Source organism: Aulostomus chinensis, chromosome 12, assembly GCF_037954235.1.
Source record: "Aulostomus chinensis isolate RoL2024-O1b breed Wild chromosome 12, RoL_Achi_v1.0, whole genome shotgun sequence".
Taxonomy (NCBI): domain Eukaryota; kingdom Metazoa; phylum Chordata; class Actinopteri; order Syngnathiformes; family Aulostomidae; genus Aulostomus; species Aulostomus chinensis.
In genome coordinates, this window is record NC_141331.1 from 11,975,330 (window position 1) to 11,996,686 (window position 21,357).

The following is a 21,357-nucleotide window of genomic DNA, read 5'->3' on the forward strand; positions in this document are numbered from 1 at the left end:
GATTCATGTTTAGGCATGCTTGCATATGAAATGATAATCATTTGAATGGGTACAACAAATTCCATGGAGTATTGTTAAATTCAACCATCCCTGAAATGTTTGTAAACTTGGACACGCTACATTATTCTTTTTTTGTGTTTTTTTTTTTTTTTTTTAGGCAAACAATGCACTACAGCCACACCTCCTAATTCAAATTGAACACTTAAAAAAAAAAAAACATACAAAAATAAATGCAAAGCCATGTAAAAATGTACACTTGTAGTTAGTCAACTATTTCATCTTTCATAAACTTTCAGACAAAATAATAAATAAAACACGCATATGCTTAATTTAAAATGGAGACATAGATAAACGATTCTAAATGGAGGTCTGTAACCACAGAAAATATTTGGAGACGGTACCTTTAAAAAAAAAAAGAGAGAGAGGAAAAAAAAGAAAGGAAAAATGGGTTGACATGTTAAGCGCAGCTTTGACAGCAGTGTTTAAAAAATAATCTTTATCCAAGTCCAAAATAAAGTCTGTTTTTCTGGAGCAATTTGTAAAATACAATCTGAATTATTTGAAAATGAATGATGAAAGAGACCATGCAGACTTAAGCTAATCCTTGTGTAAACAACTGCTCGAATTCAATGCTGATTTTGTTGATTTTATTATGAACATTTCTCGTGAAGAAGTGCTTCTTTTTTCTTGTTTTTTTTAATAACCCAAATACTGCAGCATCCAAAAATGTGCTTCATGTCTTTCTCATACGATGTATACAAAACCGTTTGAATACACAGGATGTCATGTAGGGCCTGGCTTTTGCTTTTTCTTTTTTTTTTTTAATCGCAACAAAATATACACTGCCTTGAAAAAAAACAAAAACAGAAAAAACTGGTTTGGCAAATAAATTCAACACCCCAACAGTGCATGTAAAACAACAACAACAAAAAAAAAATCATTGGGTCTGTTTATCGTTGAGGATTAACTGCTAGCTGTTTTTACTTCTTTTTTTTCTTTTTTTTTGCTATATACAGTATTGCACTTAAACTGCACACCATCGCATTTCAGTTTGACTGACGCTTTCTTCATATTTTCAGAATTTAAAAAAAGAAAAGAGCAACAAAAAAATGCAGTTATACCCTTTATCCAAGATAATGTCCTTTTTGCTGACCACATGACAATATCAAACCCCGCCCCTGTCCCCCTTTAATTAATAAAGTAGTATCTGCTTGTAGTGACATTTGTAAACACCCACATACAAGACCTGAAGTGCAAAGGCTATCTTCACTTCTTCAACATAATAACCAGAAAGAAATGAAAACAGAGAGCGAGAGTGTGTCCCGCCATCATCGACGTGCCCAGCAACACTGAGTCATGTCTCTCTCTCTCTCTCTCTCTCTCTCTCTCTCTCTCTCTCTCTCTCTCTCTCTCTCTCTCTCCGCTAGGCAGCCAAGCACATAGAAAGAAGCTGCTGCTTTTGTTTAAAGTCCAAAAGAAGAAGGATATCAGGAGACCTTTTCACTGTGCAGGTGTTGGCGACGTGTGGGCATGTTGAATCGCAGTGTTAATGTGGAGCGTTTATGTCAGGTGTGGACGGAGGCCAGTCCCACAACGCTCCTCCATTAGAACTCATGCACTTGGCAGCAGCAGGGAACACAGTGGTTGGAGACGAGTATGGCCATTTGTTTAATTTTGTTTTTGTTTTGTTTTGTTTTGTTTAGGGAGGGTGTGTAAAGGTGAGAGTTGTTTCAATGTCTCGATGAGGGGGATGTGCGTGTCTGTTCACCCCCCCCCCCCCCGCCCGCTCTTAACATGCCCAACCCTCCGCATTGTCAACATGGCGGCAGTAAGCGTCAGCGAGGCTCTGCTTTTGGCCCTGCTGCTGCCTGCCGCTTTGATTTGTTCTATAACGTCTTCTGGTCTGAAGGGCCCCGGCCTGGCCCTCAGACTGACATCCACATGTGTTTGTACGGTCCTTGGGATGTGATCTGTGCCTGGAGTGGACTGAGCCACTGGCCCCGCAGAAGTCCTGCCTGTTGGGCGAAAAGTAAAAGGTGATTTCATTGGTATTTAATTACCGTTCTCTACAAGTGGTTTGTTTTGGCAGCTGGTTTTGTGACAATTTTCTCGCTCCCTCCTTCTTTTTATTTTCCTCCTCCACTGTTCTCCCCCTTTTCTCTCTCACACACACTCTCTCTCCCCCTCTCTGTATGTGTTCCTCTCTTTCATTCTCACTCAGTGTTTTTGTTTAGTTTAGTTTTAGCTGTGAGTGTCACGGCCCTTTCACAGGCTCAGTCTTGTGTGAGAGGCGATTATGGGCATCAGGCGAGCGGAGGGGCAGCCCGGTGGGGTCAGAGTCCCAGAGCCTCGGTGTGTTTTCTTGCCTTGAGTCGCAGGTCGGCGATGCTCGAGTTCTTGCTGTTGCTTTTGGCTGCTGCCGCAACCGCCGCCGCCGCAGAGGCCGAGTCGGCCAACGACGCGATCGGTAGTCCAAATGGAGGTGGCGGGAACATCAGGTAGGGAGCGTGAGCAGCCAGGTGAGGGTGCAGGTGAGGGTGGGAGTGGGTGACCCCATCCAACTGGAGCTGGGCTTGAACCTGCAGAAGAAGCAAATGCAGAGTTAGTCAGCGGCGGCGCCTCACATTGTGTGCATGTGTGTGCGCTCGTGCGTGTATGTTGTCTGATGAGGGTCGAGGATTTAAGTTTCACAGTCTGACACTATTAAATTCCCCCTCAAATTTTACCCCCTCAAAGCTGTTGCTTACAGTGTGTTTTCTAAGAAAATAGTTAAGAGCCATACTCTGCGCTTTAGGCCTTTTTTCATGTCAGCTATTCTAAAAGTTAATGAATCATACATTGCTCGCAGACACCACATCCAATTTAATCGTCCAGAATCAAAGTCTTCCTAGGACCCAGAACAGATTTGTTTAATTCAGACTGAGGACTCCGTTATACCCTTGGAAATATGCAGTCTTGTTATCCTGATTATGTATTCAATTGCATAAATAAACAATTTTGCACTAAAAAGATATTCACATATTTGGAGTTATAAATATTTATCCAGACATATTCCTGAGTCAAGGGAAAAAAGAAACCATAAGGAGCATAGAATATCAGTTTTCACATTCTTGGCAATTATTTTATAAGAAGTAGGTGAAAATTAAGCATCCGCTTACTTCAGAGAGGGAGAACTGAGCCTGTTGCCATTTCTCATGTGATTCAAACACCACAGGAAGCTGCGAGAAAAGTATTTCATGCTTTCTTTTCCAAGCAAAATAGAAGCAAAGGCTTTAACTTGACTTCTCTCTTTCTTATTGGCCTAAACTACTGAAACTACGGCGTGAACGACATCGGTCACTTGTTCGGCGCTGCGAAGGCAAACAGCCACAACCTCCTGCAAACAATAATGTCTACATTTTCTCGAACTATTCGATGTTGATGTTTTGACTCTGCGATTAAAATGTACTGATGAAAAAAAACGATGAGCTTCTGGGAACTTCGCTGAGTCCTATTTAGGGGACACGATCTGTCCCAAACAGGTGGTGCTTGGTTTGTGCTTGAGTGTGTTTGTGTGTGTGTGTGGGCGCATGCGTGCGCACACATGTGTGTCGTTTCTTCATCTACAAACGTTTTTCTCTCACACACCAACACACGTGCCTTTTCTTGTGCAATTTTAACACAAGGTTTTGGTAAAATCCCCAGTTTGCAGTTGTAGAAGGATGACAAGTCCAGATCCGATCCTCTTTTGCAGACCCTCACCCGGCCAAAGCGCCAGCCATTCGCTTGTTTTATATGCAGATTGTAGTGTCTGTGCAACACTGCCTGGTTCAACTTATTACAGCAAGCCTCTCTCAGTACGCAGGCCTCCACCCCTGCCAGTGCAGCTCAACGCCAATATCCATCAGAGCCCACTCCATTCGCCGCTTTCATCATCTCTTTTATGTGCTCGCGCCTGCCGCACTGTTGGCTTAATTAGGCTGCTGCTTTTCACGAGGGTCAAGCAGACAACATAGCAACCAGGATGCAAAAGCAGATCGCAGCAGATCAAATGTCGGTCCACCTCTCCGATCCCTGTATAGCGAGCCTCTCCTCTCCACACAGCCCGGAGGTGAAAGGTGCACTGAGGTCTAGCAGCAGCACCCCCCCCTCCACCCACACCCCCCACCTCTCCCTCCATCCCTCCTCCCTTCCAACACACACTCTCTCATCACTTGCATCTAATAACTGCACATGCCCTGCAGATTAGTATGTACACATAGAGAAGATTCCACCACAGAAACTCAAGCACAGAACTGTTCACCCGCTTGATCTGACTTAATAAATCCCATCCTTGCCCCTGCATTACAAGCTGCTGAGTCATCATCTTGCTGCAACTTAGCCTGCGTTTTTTTTTTTTTCTCAAAAAAACTCTCCTTACATTTCTCTTCTGCTTGATGGAAGGCCCGTAAATCTTTCAAGCTTTGTCAGCTCATAACCAATATAAGAACTCGGCCTACCTGTTGGAAGGGCATCCGCAGGGCGCCCATGTTGACGTAGGGTGCTACTCTACAAGCGTCGAGGTGGCTGCCGCTGCCCAGAATAACACCTGGAGAGAAGGGAAAGATGTCTGTCAGACAGCCAGACAGTTGTTGTTATGTGAGATGAGGAGGTCTTCCAGTTAAAAATGGTCAAATTGTGTCAAAATTTTAAAAAATGAAATCGGTAAAGGGGAAAAAAAGTGCAAAATTGATAATAAAAAAAAAAGAATCATTCCAAACGTTAAAACATTTACCTTTGTGCATCTGGTTTTCTTGTTTTCGACATTTTGCTCTTCTGTTCTGAAACCAAACCTGGAAAGGAAAAAGCAAAAATGCGTGTTAGAAAAAAAAAAAAGCTCACCAGTTCATTTAAATTCAAAAAGAAAGGGGGAAAAATGATAGAGGTTTTATTTACTGTCAGATTCATCTTAGAATAATGATCAAATAAAATAATAAATAATTGAATGAGGAGATGCAAGCAGAAAAAAGAAATGGTAAGCATGTACGCAGAAAATCAACTCATGCCTGGCTGTAATTTAATGTGCACTTCTTTTTAATTTATTTTCATATGTCTAAAAAAAATGTTATAAAAATAAAATAATTAAAATATTTAAAAAAAAAATCCATGCTGAGTGTCTTCTACTGTATTGATAAAATCAATACTAATTGTCAAAATAAATTATTCTGTACATGAAAAGAGCTTAATATTAAAATATAAGCCACACAATCACACGGCACGACCTGTGATGATATTTCGTTGTTATTTAAAAAAAAAAAAAAAAGAAAAGAAAAGAAAGAAACAGAAGGAAGAGGAAAAAAAACACTCCTCGTTAACCACCTTCTAATTTGCTGAGTGTCTTTGAAGCTGCGGGCTGCGGGCTATTGTTAATCATCATCAACCTAATTTGCCTCCGTGAATAACATTATCTCCCCTCCCCTTCGACCCCCGCGATGATTATCATTTACAGATGCGAAATTAGCGACTGTACTCGGACCACAAAGGGCGCAGGACTGGAGATGAGGAGGACTCCGAGGAGCCGTGGAGCCGCTTTCTGCTGCGTGAAGCGTCGCGCACAGCCGTTAATGACGGAATTACAATGACAACATTCAGTCTGTAAACTGGAGGGAGGCTGCGGCCATGACGTAGGACCAATCATCACCATCATCACCATCATCATCATTATTAATAATATTATTATTATTATTGTTGTTGTTGTTATTATTATTATTGTTATTATTATCTCTTCAGCTCTGCAGCAGGTAGAGGAGGTGTTGATGAGGGTCCCTCAGATAAATCAAGGCTGATATCAGATGGGGGTCCCGGGATCAATTCCAATTACGCGCCAGTATGTTAAGCAAAGTGAACTACACCGGTTCAGACAGTTATTTCTTCATTAAGGGCCACTCAATGATGCGCTTCACAAATACCCTAATCTCATTTCCTTTTTGATTTTTTATTAGAGACAGTGAATAATGACATTTAATTTAGCCGCGCGCCAGAAAGCCCGAGATATTAGTGGTAAGTGAATTACTGCCTGCTCCTCACCGAGCTCTCATAACTTTCAATTAGATTCATTGACAGCTGCTCGGAGGGAGCGCGGGTTCACTCCCTCACTCACTCTCTGACTCTCTCACTCCCTACTCACTAAACATGTCTGCCCCCCCCCCATACACACACACCCCCAAAACACACCAACATCTTTGACTAAAACGCACATCCACAGCCACATTTACACCTTAAATTGTTTTAATTCACAGGCTATAAACTTTATTAGAGATAATTGCAGTGTATTAACAGGTCTGTGGTTAGGAAGCTCTGTACGAGGACGGCTTGATTATTATCAGTATGATTATTATTATTCATCTGATTACAGGTAGTTGGATAGCAGCACACTTGTGTTGGCCCATAATTCATTTATTTCTAATGTTTTTTTTATGGCGACAAATACGTCAAGTAAATGGAGATTATTACAGAGAGAATGAGGAGTTGGGCCCCTGGAGCAGACGTCCAGGCTCTTCATTCATTTTACCACACACACACACACACACACCCTCCACCTTCACCTCAAACACTGCAAGTTCACTGCTGTTATAACTTACACGTCATTGAACGCCGCATAAACGTTTTCCCCGTTATTGTCCGTGACATCACACAGGGCACGTGAATGGACGCATTTTACATTTGTTTGTCCCAAAAAAAACCCAAAAAAAAACCATAAGCACGTGACTTTATTTTTTTGCTTTCGTTGTCGTTGTTGCATAATTTTAATATATTACGGCGATGCAGAAGTTGGAGTCCAAATCAATCAAACGTGACTGTTTAAATCCCAAGAATATATTCTTCTGTTTTTGTCTGTTTTTTACCATCCGTGACAATGTTCACGAGTCTGTAGATTTCTTGTTTATGCATTTTGCGTGTCTTTTAACAATAAAAACCCTGGAATGAAGCTAAAGCCGTACTACAGCTCGAAATATGTTTTTTTTTTCAAATCATCTTTTAAACACCAGTACCTTCAGTAACGTTTTCCGGAGGATTTACTTTCCTGAGGTGCCAGTTGCTGTACACGCCAGTCACACTACGACCACGTCATGACAACGTCGCGCATTCGAGTTCCTGCTTAAATTTTTAGGGAGCTGAGATGAAGCAACAGCAGCCTGACGAGGATGATTCCGTTCCTCTGTCCCAGATTAATACACGGAAGAAGCAGGGGGCTCCTCCTCCTCCTCCTCCTCCTCCTTCTCCTCCTCCTCCTCACCTGGACCCTGGCCTCGGACAGTCCCAGCCGCTGGCTCAACTCCTCCCTCATGAAGGCGTCCGGGTAATGCGTCTCATCGAAGAGCCGCTCCAGCTCGTTCAGCTGCTCCAAGGTGAAGTTGGTGCGGCTCCTGCGCTGCTTCAGTTTCCCCTGCGCGTCCTCGTCCTCCGACTTCACGTCCTCCTTCTTCTCCTTACACTCGTATATTCCTGTTCAACCCGGCCGCGGTTGACGGGAGAGAGACAGAGAGATTAGGAGTGTGTTCCCGGTGCACATGCACACACTGGAGCTCTAACACTGGGCCCTGACAAGAGGGGGCCTGGCAGTTCACACACACACACACACACACACACACACACACACACACACACACACACACACACATATCACCTATATACTGTACGTGTGTGTGTGTGTGTGTGTGTGTGTGTGTGTGTGTGTGTGTGTGTGTGTGTGTGTGTTGAGAGGCCTGTGGCTGCAGCCTCCATCAATCACAGTCGTTATAAAAGTAAATCAGGCACTACATGGAAGCCTGGCGGAGGCAGCAGAGGATTCATCTCAGGTTCAGGCCTAATTACTCTCCTCCGCTACACGTGAGCCCGTTTTAATTAAACCCAGAGCCAAACTTCATTTAATTATCCAATAAATGGTATTTTCTTTAATATTGCCGCCTGCTATTAGGTGTCCTTGTTGTGTTATTTTTACAGATTTTACAGCTGCTGGAATATGTAGGCGCATTTGTAGTTTGTTGATGTAAAAAAAAAATGTTTTCAGATAAAAGAAAATGCTTATCTAAGACCGGAAGCTGTACATTGCTAAAAACAAAACGAAACAAAAACAACTACAAATAATCTTCCCTTTTAAATAGCACAACTGAAAACTATATAGATATATAGATATATATATATCTATAGATATATAGAGAGAGATACATAAAAACCATCTAAAAGTCTCGGCAGTAAATGACGTGTGACTCGTGATCAGAGGTCGTCTTGTTTGGCTGCACTTTCTAAACATTTAGAAGATATTTTAAGAAGCAGAAATTTCAATTAAATTAGCAACTAAAACCAGATTAGATGCCACTTCCGGGAGCAAATCCTTTTGGAAGTTCACTACATCGCAAGTCTTTTGGATCACGACTATTCTAATGTTAAACTTTCTTATTGAATTTATGTGATTCACGTTAAATAAATCAAATGGAGGAAAAGTCACCATGGACTTTTTGGTGATTGGATTAACGCCTTTTTTTTGTTTCGGCCCAAAATATTAATTAAAACAATGTCGCCGTAATATTTATCAGTCCTATTATTCATTTTTAAACAAAAATGGTTCATTTCGATTGATGGAATTATTAAATGTCGATCAGGACCGTCTGAAAACAATCAACAAATAGTTAAAATGACGGGTCAGGCGATGGACCCGCCTCCGTCCGTGTAAAATCATCTTTCAGTAACGTAATTATGAGTTAACTTAGTCGAACTGTTACATAAAGTCTTTTTCTTCTTCTTCTTCTTCTTCTCCTTCTTCTTCTTCTTCTTCTTCTTTGACGCGCGGCGTCGATTCGAAACCCCAAGCAGGAGCACCGAACTTCCCTGACACAAAGCGACTCGTTTCCTCTGACAAAATAAAGAATCGAACCTTACCCTCCGTCGCCCTCGAAACGTTAAAGTCCTTGAGTTTCTCCTTCTCCAGCTCGACGTGGTCCTTGAACAGATGCACCGGGCAGTGGCTGCCCTCCGTTATGTCCTGCAGGTTTGTCTCCGGGCTGCCCAGCTCCCTCGCCCTCGCCAAGCCGCTCTCCAAAACTTCCCTGTACGTGATACTCTCTTTGCTGCTCTCCTTGCTCTTCTGATCGAACGATTTCGACACGAATGCCGTAAGTTCTTCCATGGTCGGCCGCTCAGTAGTGGTCCTGCTCGGGGAAATCCACCGTGAATGTCGCCGTCGTCTGCTCACCGATAGACGCTGGTGTGTATGGTGGTAGTGGTGGTGTCTTTTTTTTTTTTTTTTTTTTTTGGGGGGGGGGGGAGGCTGGCGGCGGCAGCAGCGCTAGATAGAAGGGGTGGAGAGGAGGTGAGATCACTCCTGCTGTTGTGACTGTGTATTTGAGAGCACACTATTTATACACGGCCACCTCAGCCCGGCCCCCACCCCCCTCTTCCCTCCGATCTCCGTGTCTTGAGCAATTACAGGCCGCCTCGACTCTGCAGAATTCAACTTTCAGCAGCTTTTCCCCCCTTCGTCTTCTTCTTCTTCTCCTTCTTTTTCTTTTGCTTCTCCTTTCACAAATCAATGCTGGGGCTGAAGCGGGCGCTTAAATGAATTACGGGGTCATTAAAATACTCACGGTGGACCACTGCTGCGAGATGCTCAATATGGCAGTTAATTCATTATGCTTAGGAAAAAAAATGTAATTAACACGATTAGGAGATGCAAACGCGGGGGATCGCTCCTTTATCTGTGGTGGTGTGCTACTAAAATGATAGCTGCAGCTGTGGGTTGATTCTAAAAAAAAATTTTTTTTTAATGCTCGCAGTTAATTAAAAGAAAATTTTATACTTTTTCAATCCAAAATGAATTCTTTTTCAATGAAATTTAACGAGGCCAAACTGTTTTTGTTGACCGGCAAAGGAAAAAAGTACGTTTCTGCTTTTGATTGTAACTTATATAAGGGTCACACACGTGTCAGGAAAGTGGGCAACACTTCAATAAATCACAATGGGGTGGTTTAGTAATTCATATATGCTTGGTACCAATTCCCCCCCTTTGAGTATTCAATTATAATCCTTTGTGGGTTCCGGTTACAAACACAAATCAATAGATATCAATAGTGGAAAAATGCTCTCTATTTACAGGATTTTCATGGGAATAAGTGAGTCCATAATGGCTCCACGTTATCTGAGTCGTTCATCAGCCCCAGCGCACCAACACAAAAGGCCGGGAGAGGCGTGTGATCCCCTGGGTCTGCCACCCTGAGCGGCCCGCCACTGCAAAGCCTCATATCTCAGCTCTCTAATGACTCGGTTTGATGTCTCTCCATTTATCAGGGAGCCGCTGCACATCACGGCGGCTGACGCACCAGTCGAGGTCGCTCCCCTGTGTCACGAACTGCGCCTTTTGCTGTTAATGGACCTAAATCCTTTTTAAGACGCAAATCATGCGCTCCCAGCGAGTCGTGTGCCTCGACATCATCCCCGCAGCCAACTGGCTTTTCTTCTTTTCTTTTTTTTTTTTTTTTTTTTTTTTTTTTTTTTTTACAAAAGACGCGCGCGCGTGTGCAACGAAATCATCAACCATTTCCTGAAAATAAAATGAAGTTTAACGCACGTGCCAGACAACGTTGGGATTAGAAAACAGCCGATCGCTTAACAGATGATTCGACTTTCATTTTCGCTGTTGCCTTATTAAAAAAAAAATAGACAAAAACTATGAAGTTATAATTTACCAGAGTCAACATATATTGTTGAGATTTTTTTTTTTTTTTCAAAAACGTTTTGCATTTTGATCGGCAGGCAGCCCAGACTAGAGAACTGATTCTTCCTCACTGGAACTAAATAATCCAGCATAACAACCCAGCATCACAAGGCCTACTGATGCTGCATTTTTAATGTGGATGACGACCACGGATAGCAATTAAGTAGGAGAACAAGCATCACCACCCAGTTTAATGGATTTTACAACATTTTCATTATGAGGGATTTTTTTTTTTTCTGGGTATTTTTTTGCAGCGAGGAGCAGGAAATTCACAGCTGCGCAAAAAGATTTTAAAGAGAAAAAAATTCATGTGTTTGCATGTAATCGAGTAGAGACACGTGGTGTCCAATCACCTGCAGCTTTGAGGAATATCAGAAGGAATCCGGTGGGATGCTCTTTACGCAACAGCGCCGGTGTCGCTCCAGTTTAGTGGCCAACAACTCTTAAAGGAGCCTCAATCATATTTTTTTTCTCGCCTCCCTGCTGCACTCACTAGAATTACAATCCACAATTATTGTTATGCATTTACTACAACGATTGCTGCTGTAACCACATCATTATTAGTATTATTGATATTATTAGTAGTAACTCATGAAGGACTTAATAGTTTATTTAAATTGGTTGATGCGAGAGTTTTGAAAATGTTTTTAAAAATCAGTTCTATTATTCTGCAACTGTTTATCATGAATGTATATATATATATATATATATATATATATATATATTTATTTACATTCCAACATGAATAATCCTCATACCTCCACTATGTCATAAATTGTCTTTCTGATAAATTTAAATTGATAGTTAAATGACATAATTTATAACATTTAAAACGTTTACACAGAAAAAAATAAATAGCATTAAAATATCTAGTTTCACTTTGATTTATTCTGTGGCAAATATTGCATATGATGTATTTAATGACTGAACGTATAAAAAAAAAATCAAATGCAGTCAAAGAAGAAAACAGTGTGTTGAGTGTCAGGAGGGGACACATGTACTGTCTATTAGTGGCCATAAAGCCACTGATGTCCTGATCATCCGTTTACTGATAATTAAGGAGCTGAGGAATTCCTTCTCTACCTGCTTGTGAAGGCTTTGGATCATTATCAAGACATCAGCAGACTTAAATGAGTCTGCGCTGGCTGGAGGAACGCAGAGAGAGAGAGAGAGAGAGAGAGAGAGAGAGAGAGAGGGTGGGAGGGGAGAGAGAGAGGAGGAGGAAGGGAGGGGGAGAGGAAGTGGGATACTGTAACAGTGCGAGGCCATGAGTGGATTAGGATTGTGTTGCTTCCACTGGTCTTACATCAGATTAACACTCCTGGGTAGCATGTTAAATATGACTGAACTGGCCTGTACGAAGGTCCCAGTCCCTCAGTCACCCACAACCTGCCAGACTGAACCAACCTGAGGGAGGGGGGCCGGAAGAGTCTAAATACACATCTCAGTTTCTGGAAGTGCACTGCTCACCAACTACATTTAGTTACACAAAATATGTGTTGTTGTTGTTGTTGTTGTTGTTGTTGTTGTTGTTGTTGTTGTTGTTGTTGTTTAAAAAAAGACCAACTACATGCATTGAAAAACAAATGAAACTAAAACAAAAAAGAGGAATAATGTTGAATTTACAATAAAGTCATAACATGATTGCAGAGTGAGTCTTAAAAATATCCTGCTTGCATGACAGTAAACCAAAATACTTTAATCTAGAGTGTGTGGCATTGTTTGTGCTGAAAACCAATCAATTACCATCTTTAAACCACACCTAATCTTCCTCACACATGAATATACAAGTATTTTTAAATTCATGTTTTACCGCTTTCATCGTTTGTGCACTGGAAGCTTCAAGTTTCCACATTATATTCGTGTTTGCTCAAATTTCGGAGCAGGAGTTGCCTCCAAAATACAGTATTTGTGATGTCACAAATCCTGCCCGTCTTGGACGGCCCCTTTAAATCACTGAGCACAGGGACGATTTACACTTTCACAAATAAAAGTCCTCCATCGTCAAAGCCTGCAGACCCATCGTTCTACGAAGTGAAGCTCAAATATTCGACTGTGAAAACAAGAAGAAAACGCTTGACTGCAGAGGGGCTTTAACACAACAACTACTGGATCGTGAGCTTCTAATGTGATCGCCATGATTATAAAACTTCTTTCTTATCATCGTCTCGTACTGCAGGAGAGAAAAAAGAAAGTACGAGTTGAATTCAGCGAAGCGGAAATTTGACACATATTTTCCATAAGAGGGAGAAGAAGAATTTGACTTAATGAAAATGATGATGTGTTTGACTAGCAGGGTTCCACATGCATGTCTGGAGGGTGTCAGCATCTTGTGGTTTCTACATTGTCTTGTGCCTTCATTTAGGTCCTTTTCCAGTGCTGCAGCAGTCCACAGAGAATAAAGGCTGTTCTGTGTTCAAAAGCCTTGTCTGCCATTGAAATGAGGCTTTTGGAGAAAAAGGAAAAAAAAAAAAAATCAACATGAAAATGCCACAATGTGCAGAACATTAGCTCGACTGGGATGTTTTGGGAATATGTTTTTAGATTGTTATTTTTCCCTGTGTATTCTCTAACTGCTCTCTACCCACAGGGCACCGGGGGCCTGTGCTTGAGAAAAAATAAAAATAAAAAAAACACCATGAAATTGACATTATACCCTTAAAATCAGGGCAGATTTGCAAGGAAAACACAGCAATCCACAGTGCTTAGAAAAAAAAAAAATCAAACGCACTCCACAGTGCTCCATCTTTCTCCCTCTCTTTCCTTAACAAGCTACTGTTTGCTCTTCAGGTTAAATCTACTCATTAATTACCAGCATCAACAGTGATTCATTTCCTCTCATTTTTTTTTTTTTTTTTTTTTTTTAAAGCAGAGGACTATTTCATCATATCAAGTCTCTCTGTACGGCCACATATACTCGAGGGAAAAGCAACAATTTATACAAATCAATAGTGTTCAAATAATTCATGGCTGATCACATGGTGTTTTAACTCCTTATTTGCAGTAGAAGACCATGTTTTGTTTGGCTCCCAGAGGGCAACATGAAAGACCAGGAGAGAGGCGGGGGGGAGGGGGGGGGAGAAATTGGGAATGGGGCTGGGGGAGAGGGCATGAGGATAATAGGAGGACATTGATCATTTGGCACACGAGGAGACAAGTGAACCTGTGAGTCGAGGCTAACAAGATGTATCATTTATACATTATTTAGACGTGTCTGGGCTACTCGTGTACATTTTGTTACATCAGGTTTGCGTCATCTTCGTCCCTGCAGGGGAGGTGGGGGGGGGGGGGGTTGGGGATTGGGGGGTGGGGGGCCACCATGACCTGAAACAATAAGGAGCTTCTAATTCTTACAGTTTGGATTTGTTTACCGTCTTGTAATCAGACGTGTTACACACATGCTAGTTTGATTTCATTTCCTGTGGTGTTTGTCCATTTGAATTGTGCTGCATACCGGGTGGGAGCACATGAATCCCAATTTGGACAGAGTTAGTCAGTCACAGCTTGTAATCGAAATTAATTTTGTAAATGCAGAGATGGATCAAGTTCCCTCTTGGCAGGGGAACCATCCCACAGACATGTTAACAACGTCTTCAGAGACCAATGAGGCCAATTTACAATAAGTGTCTGTTTTAAGTCGCTTGCTTTTTGTGCGTGCGTGCGTGCGTGCGTGCGTGCGTGCGTGCGTGCGTGCGTGCGTGCGTGCGTGCGTGTGTCTCACCACAGCAAGCTATAAGGGGTCCCTCTGGTGTCAGCCGGAGAGCAGCTATTTGAGGGAGGCCGGCTTTTATGGAGTGATGCTACATTTTCTCAATCACACAATTAAAGCCCAAGTCTGGAGAGACAGTCTTGTTCGTTCATAGCGCGGAAGAGCGAGGGAGTTAGTATCTTTAACAGAGAGTGATTTATGTTGTGGTGTTGGGAAAAGACGAGCCCTTGATAGATGACTTCATTAGAATTAATTAACAGAACACAAGGCCCGACACAGACAGAGGAGATATAGCAAGGAGAGGAGAGACAAAAGGGTAGATTTGAGGGGAAACTGAGGGATGGAGAGGGTGAGATGAAGGCAGAGAAGAGGATCTACCCAGGAAAAGAGAGGAACAGCAGTGGGAGGAATGGAGAACAGATGTCAGAGATTAAGACGACAAATGTGATGCATGGAGAGGAGGTTTGTTTTTAGGTGTCAGTGCTGCACGCTACTTGGATGGGTTTTCCAGTCAAAGCTCAACGTAAAGCTCAGTTTAAGAGAGGGACACAAGGGGAGTGTGGGGTTTTGGTTTGTCACGAGTGTGTTCAGCGTTAAGACTGATCTGGCATGTGCCGCAGGCTGTGTCTGTTGGCAGAAGGCAGGCTTTGATGGGCAAAATCTCCTCTATCAGACACGTCTATCATCGCAGCCCTTTGAATCTACGCATCTCTCGCCCAAACATACAGAGGCCGCAAACCCCGATGACCGCTGTCCAAGTTCCAGGTACCACAGACCCAATTTAAATTCTACAAATATGATGTTCAGTTAAAAATTTAGTTTAATACTTCGGATTGGTTCAGCTTATGTTATAACTGGACAAATGCTGCCATTGTTGTATTGTGAGGAAATATCCATCCATTTTCTATACCGCTTGTCTGTTTAAGGTCGTGGAGGTGGGGGGGCTGGAGCCTATCCCATCATTGGGCTCAAGGATACTTGGACATGGTCGGCGGGGGAAGTGAGGATCGAACCAGCCACCCTGGATGGCCACTGTATGTGAGGAAACAGAAAATGATAAAAAGTGAACCAGAAAAACTGCAATATTGCAGTACAGTTAATACAAAGCATTATGTGAACGGCCCCAAAATATGATACATTTGGTTACACATTAGTTGCACGAACAAACCCAAAGGATTCTCTGCCTGGGTCACAGACAGTCGATCTCATCCTTTGATTATGATGCGTGCGACAAGCAAACTGCCAATCCATCATGTCTGCTGACATGTGATGTCACAAATGACTTTCGCCATTGGTAGCGTGTTTAAGATCGATCATGGTTTTAGCTCCAATAAGGACTTTTAACCGGGAATGAGAGCAACAATGAGGAAGGAAAGGATACAGGAACAGTTTGACTGATAAATCAAGGGATTCAATCCTAAGTGAGGTGCTAAAAACTCAAAATTCCACCTCTTTTGTCCTGCTTTTTACCCAAACCATACATATCGTGAAAAATTATGAATCGTGATCCGCTATCATGAGTATATCTCACAGCTGTTTCACCCTGCCCAAAGTAGAAGTCGGTCCAGGGGGGTCAGATGCTTGTGGACGAGGATGCTGAGGAAGATGTGTAGATCGAAATATCTAAAGAAAATTAATAAGGGCAGTAAAAATGAGTGTAATGTGAGATTTTTAACGGTAAACAAGTCAAAAGATCATAACTACATAAATGATAAGAAACCTCAGCCAGGCTTCATTAGTAATGGACTGTGATGTCAGACTTATTGGTACTCAGCTACATTTTAGATTCTGTGTTTCTATGTTGTTTAATATGTTAGCATGTTAGTATGGTAGGCCTACACCCCCCGTCAGTCATTATCAAGAGGTCCATGAAGCTGCCGTTGGTGGAGAGCGCCTGTCACGACCCATCCATCCATCTCCGTCGGCTCTGATGGAGGGAAGAAGACCACAGCGGCCCGATTGGCTGCGAGCAATAATTAATCGAATTCCTTCTCTGTTCATTTGACACATCACACCTATAGGTGCACTCAGCCCAGATGTGAAACTGCTTAAAGTGTCATATTTAATATAGAACATATTTACAGTGGAATTCCAGATCTGTTCTTTGAATTACATCTCCCCTCTCATCCCTCCTTTCCATCCTCCTACTCCCTCATCCATTCATCACAACTCAGATAGATTTGGGCACCGAACACATGGTCACATGACATGAATGTGTAATCAGTAGGTATTAGTGTGTGTTAACAACCCCTAAGCTGAAAGATGATTCCCATCTTGAAATTAAAGAGATAACGGCAGAGGCAAAAAAAAAAAAAAAAAAAAAAAAAGCAAATGGCCCTTAAGCCTCTAGCTATGCTCCCCTCCAAAGTTGTTTTCCTGGAAAATTAGGCGATTGACTAATGGCGTAAATGCTGTTAATTACCGGCACCAGAACCCCAAACAGTCGTCTCTGTCTGTAACTAATAAGAAATCAATTAGCTAATGAATTGGTCATTAAGTGAAAAGCTAATCTTGGCCGAGGTATTTTTTAATGATTATTTTTTGCCTATGATCCTGGCTAATTGCCGCTGTCATATGGCGCTCTTAGCTTTCAGCATGCCTAATGAAGCTTCATTAGATCATAACTGGCACTCTTGGAAGAATCGCAGGCAAACCTGCTTCCCAATTATTTTTAATTGCCAGACATTCTGCACAAACAAGTGCTGCTGCACCTTGCGGAACAGGAAAGCTCAGGCTGGCTGTGCTGTGTTTCCTTCATGACTTCATTTGAAGCGATTAGAGAGTAGGACAGGGTCGCCGCGGAGCTGCTGTTGTCTGCGGTGGATTTAAAGAGCCCATCGGCTGTAACTGCTGGGCTCATTCCGTCCTTACTTTGATTCAGACCGAGAAGAAAAGCTGCTGCTTCCAACATGGCTGAACTGGCTTTGTGTCATCCACGTGCATGCACACACACAGACACACACAGACACACACAGACACGGACGCACACGGACACACACACACACACACACGAATGCAATACATTCAGCAGACAAAGAAAGATTCCTGCCTTTAACTGGTATTTCTGTGTAATTACAAAAACACAGATAGGGACAAACACAAATATATAAGCACACACACACACACACACACACACACACACGCACACACACACACACACACTCACTGCCTGCACCATCATACCTGTACATATGTCAGCCGGAAAAAACAAAGGAGAGAGAGCATCCCTCCCGGGCATGAATAATTAAGAAAAGACAAAAGAGCCTTGTTTTTTTTCCTCCTGTTTCTGCTTCTTTTGTGTGTCTAGTAAACCCCAGTGTAGTGTACTCTGAGTTCTCCACTAATAAGATGGAGGATCATTCTCTCCATGGTGCTCACACAACACATGTTTCCAATCTGACCCTGGATAAGTATCTCTCTCTAACGGGAAGAGGCTTTTGGTGAAAACAGAATTGCTGAAACTCTGTCAATCCCGCTGATGCATTTCGACAGTTTATGCCTTTCCCTCAAACATCGGGTCTTTTCCTCCACCATTGCTCTCGATGACAAACACAAATAATACACTTCCAATGGCAAAGGACGGAAGTGTTGTTTTGTTTTGCAAAAGAGACCAAAGAAAAGGATCCGAAATTCAGTCGTTCTCAAAACAATATTTGTGAAGCTTCGTTAGGTGAGGTGCTTCACCGCATTTGTAGCACCTGTGCCTGTGAAGATATTCAGATCAAGAACGCACATTAATACAGTTGTCTAACAAAGGAATATTCATCCAATCAGTTTTTAGCCAAACCGTCCTCCAGAGATGGAAGCCAGTCTCTCTGAATCCCAGGGACATGATTTTGTGGCCAAGGCCTCTGATTTGCAAAGATGCCAAACACCTCACCCCAGGTGCTTCTGTACACATGTGTGCCTACACATCTGCATGCGTGTGTGAGACACTCAGAGAGGAGGGCTGAGCCTGGCTCACTGGCAGGCTGAAGTTTGATGGTGGCTGAATGGCACTCCAGATGTCTATCAATATTTAGCAGTAAACATGCCAGGCAGGGGCGGCGACTGGCAGCTGAGAGCACGAGGTGGTGCACATCTGAACTGTTGACTTTCACTTTAACTGCTGAAACTGGAGTGTAAAGCTCCTCAGACACCGGCAGTGCCAAGCACAGCTGTGACGATTTGCATTCTCACATTTATCAGCAGAAGGATCCTTTTTTTTTTTTTTACCTACTTGATTTGATTTACTGGAACAAAAACATGGAAACGTTTTTTTGGGGTTTTTTTTTTTTGCGATATCAAGAGATTTATTCAAATTTCCAGAGTTTCCACTGTAGGTTTTTTAGGCACAAATTGAAAATGCACATGGAAAGAGCAGCGTGGAAACGTACCTTGAGTGTGACGCTATGCCGACTGTCAACTTACACCCAAACATGGCAGTTTTTTAAACGTGAGTAATAAAGTTACTCAATTAACCCCTTCCTCATCGTTCATTGATGAAGTTGCTGTGTGTGTCTGTGAGTGAGTGAGTGTGTGTGTGTGTGTGTGTGTGTGTGTGTGTGTGAGTGTGTGTGTGTTTGTGTGTGTGTGTGTTCACACATTCGATGTGACAAACTTGACAACAGAGTCAACAAACAGTACAGCAGCAACCATCATGGGGTGCAGTGATGGTGTTTCTCTGGTGCCTGCTTTATGTCTCCAGTCTGTTTTTCCAACTTAACTTCTGCTGAACGTTGGGACGGCGATGCTTGAATGCGGTGAGAATGAATTTGTGGTTGAAATGACAAAAAGTTAGACAAAAAGTTATCAGCAATAGCAGATTGGAGATTATTACATTCATCTGGGTTTCGTGTTCAGATCAATGCTGATAGTTGCCCAGCCCAGTCTAAACTGGTTTCCACTACAGGAAAAAGCCAAATATTAGCGTGTTTTGGGGTTTTTTTGGCCAGTGGAACAAATTTTGTAAGCGTTAGCCTGTTAGCCCCATTTTCCTTAACCAGTTTTGTTAACTGAGTGAACGAAACCCCACAGAGGCAATAATTCTAAACATCTGTCAACATCTGGAGTACACAAGTGACTGTGTCAGCAACACAGCACCGTCCAACCCTGCAAGAGTTCACAGTTCGATTGGCTTGAGAACTCAATGTTTGTTTTCATAGGATTTTCTTGTCACTTAGCTGATGTTTATGTTTATGAAAACCGCAAACACAAAAAATAATCCATTTGATATTATTTCTTTAATTTCATTGAATATTTGATAATTTCAATAATAGTTTATGGAGAAACGTTTTATCAATAAGTTTGCAATTTTTACGTGAATAAAAATAAATTTTCTGCCTCGCCAGATACTTTTAATGACACATGAAACTAAAGTGATTGTCAATCTGACTGACATACTGCATGAAATACATTTATAATAAAGCATATACTTCGAAAGTATAGTGATAATGGATGCTTTATTTTTACGTTTAAATGGACCAAAAAACACATCTAAAACACCCAAACTTTGTCTTTTTTTTTTGCCTCTCTACCACTTGAACTTGCACACATGGGCTTGCAAGCACAAACCCACTTTCAAATCACATTACAACACATCTAATTGAAGTTTATGATGCGGAGGAGAGCATATGTTCATTGCGTCAATTGAATCATTAGAAAAGCACACAGTAGGCTGAGGAGCTGCCAGAACTGCAGCTGAGGAAAATATGTGAGGGCCTGGATTCCCTGTCCAAGACCGCTACTGAGATTAAACATGCAACCACGTCGACACTGACACACACTAAAACACACATTTCACACATAGTAGACATCCTTCCATTATGCAAATTTAAGATTAGGTTGTGTGGTTGTAGCCTGTGCCTTGATATCTCCTCATCCTCCCCTCCTGAGTGCTGGTTGAGCTCTGACATCTGCACACGTCCTCACATCCTGTCTGACATCGGGCCCTGTGGTGAGATGCTCCTGACCAGCCTTGATCCACAGAGGAGCGAGTAAGTGTCGGGGAAGTAAGATAGACAGGAGCAAAGACAGCCTGTCAGAGTTAAAGGCAAACAGACATTAGGCTTTCCAGAGCTGCAGTTGCTCTCGCCGACTCTCCTCCGCTTCCACACTTTATAAAATTTACATGACGCATCAGAAAGGCCACAAGAGCCTCTTTGGTTGTGGAACTACGCCTGAAAAATACATCAGTCGCCATCTTTTTCTGGCAGAGAAGCTGTGAGACAGAGCGAAAATACACTTCACACACCCTGTCACGCTCACATGTGCAAACAAAATGGCACACAAAAAGGCAAAAGATAGAGAAATCGTCGTAACACACAGAGACACGTTTGCTAGCTTCACCCTGCGCGTCTGTGAGACAGTGGGATGCAGCTCCTCGGTGTCAAGTCTAATCTGTGTGATCTAAATGTATAAGAATTGATGGTGCCTTCCACCAAATGCTGTTATGGAGGGGCTGGTTTGTTTATTTAATGAAGCCAGTGTCACACTAGATGTGCGTCCTTGCCTTTGGAAGCAGTGGCAGGTGTTGGTGGCAGATTTCCCTCAAACAGGGTCACTGAATTAACAAATCAAATTAACATAACACTGGCGTCAGATCTGGGGGCCTGTTTCTCTGGCACGGCTGTCCCTGCCGTTTGCCTGTATGGACGCTCTCCTCTTGTGTCCAGATGTCCCCACAGCGCCAGCTTCCTCTGTCCAGAAATCACTGCACTGTGCGCTGGTTAGAAGTAAAAAAAAAAAAAGAAGAAGAAGAAAGTTTATCTGTCTTCCATCACAGTGACACATCCATCACTAAATCCTCATTTTGGTTCAGCGAGTGGTTTCAGCGGTTGTGTTTCAGATGTATATTTAGTTGTATAATGAAGTTTGGAAAAGGCAAAATCAAAATTTTTAAAAGCTCACTTAATTGCACCAAAAAAACTGGATCTCACTT

The 21,357-nt window shown here is 42.4% G+C and overlaps 1 protein-coding gene across 2 annotated transcripts; it reads right to left on the reverse strand.

Moving 5' to 3' along the window:
* Positions 1 to 1,776: 1,776 nt before the first annotated feature.
* Positions 1,777 to 9,288, reverse strand: shox (shox homeobox). 2 transcript variants are annotated; one of them, XM_086220160.1, is made up of 6 exons: positions 8,899 to 9,288; positions 7,256 to 7,464; positions 4,754 to 4,811; positions 4,479 to 4,588; positions 2,367 to 2,579; positions 1,777 to 2,015 (listed from the first exon to the last, which is right to left on the reverse strand). In XM_086220160.1, the coding sequence occupies exons 1-6, from the start codon at positions 9,143 to 9,145 to the stop codon at positions 1,926 to 1,928; spliced, it is 927 nt and encodes a 308-aa protein (XP_086076286.1). In that variant the 5' UTR covers positions 9,146 to 9,288; the 3' UTR covers positions 1,777 to 1,925. The 2 variants fall into 2 exon arrangements, with proteins under 2 accessions (XP_086076286.1, XP_086076287.1); XM_086220161.1 differs by having other exon boundaries at positions 1,864 to 2,579; positions 4,479 to 4,567; positions 8,899 to 9,284.
* Positions 9,289 to 21,357: the final 12,069 nt, after the last annotated feature.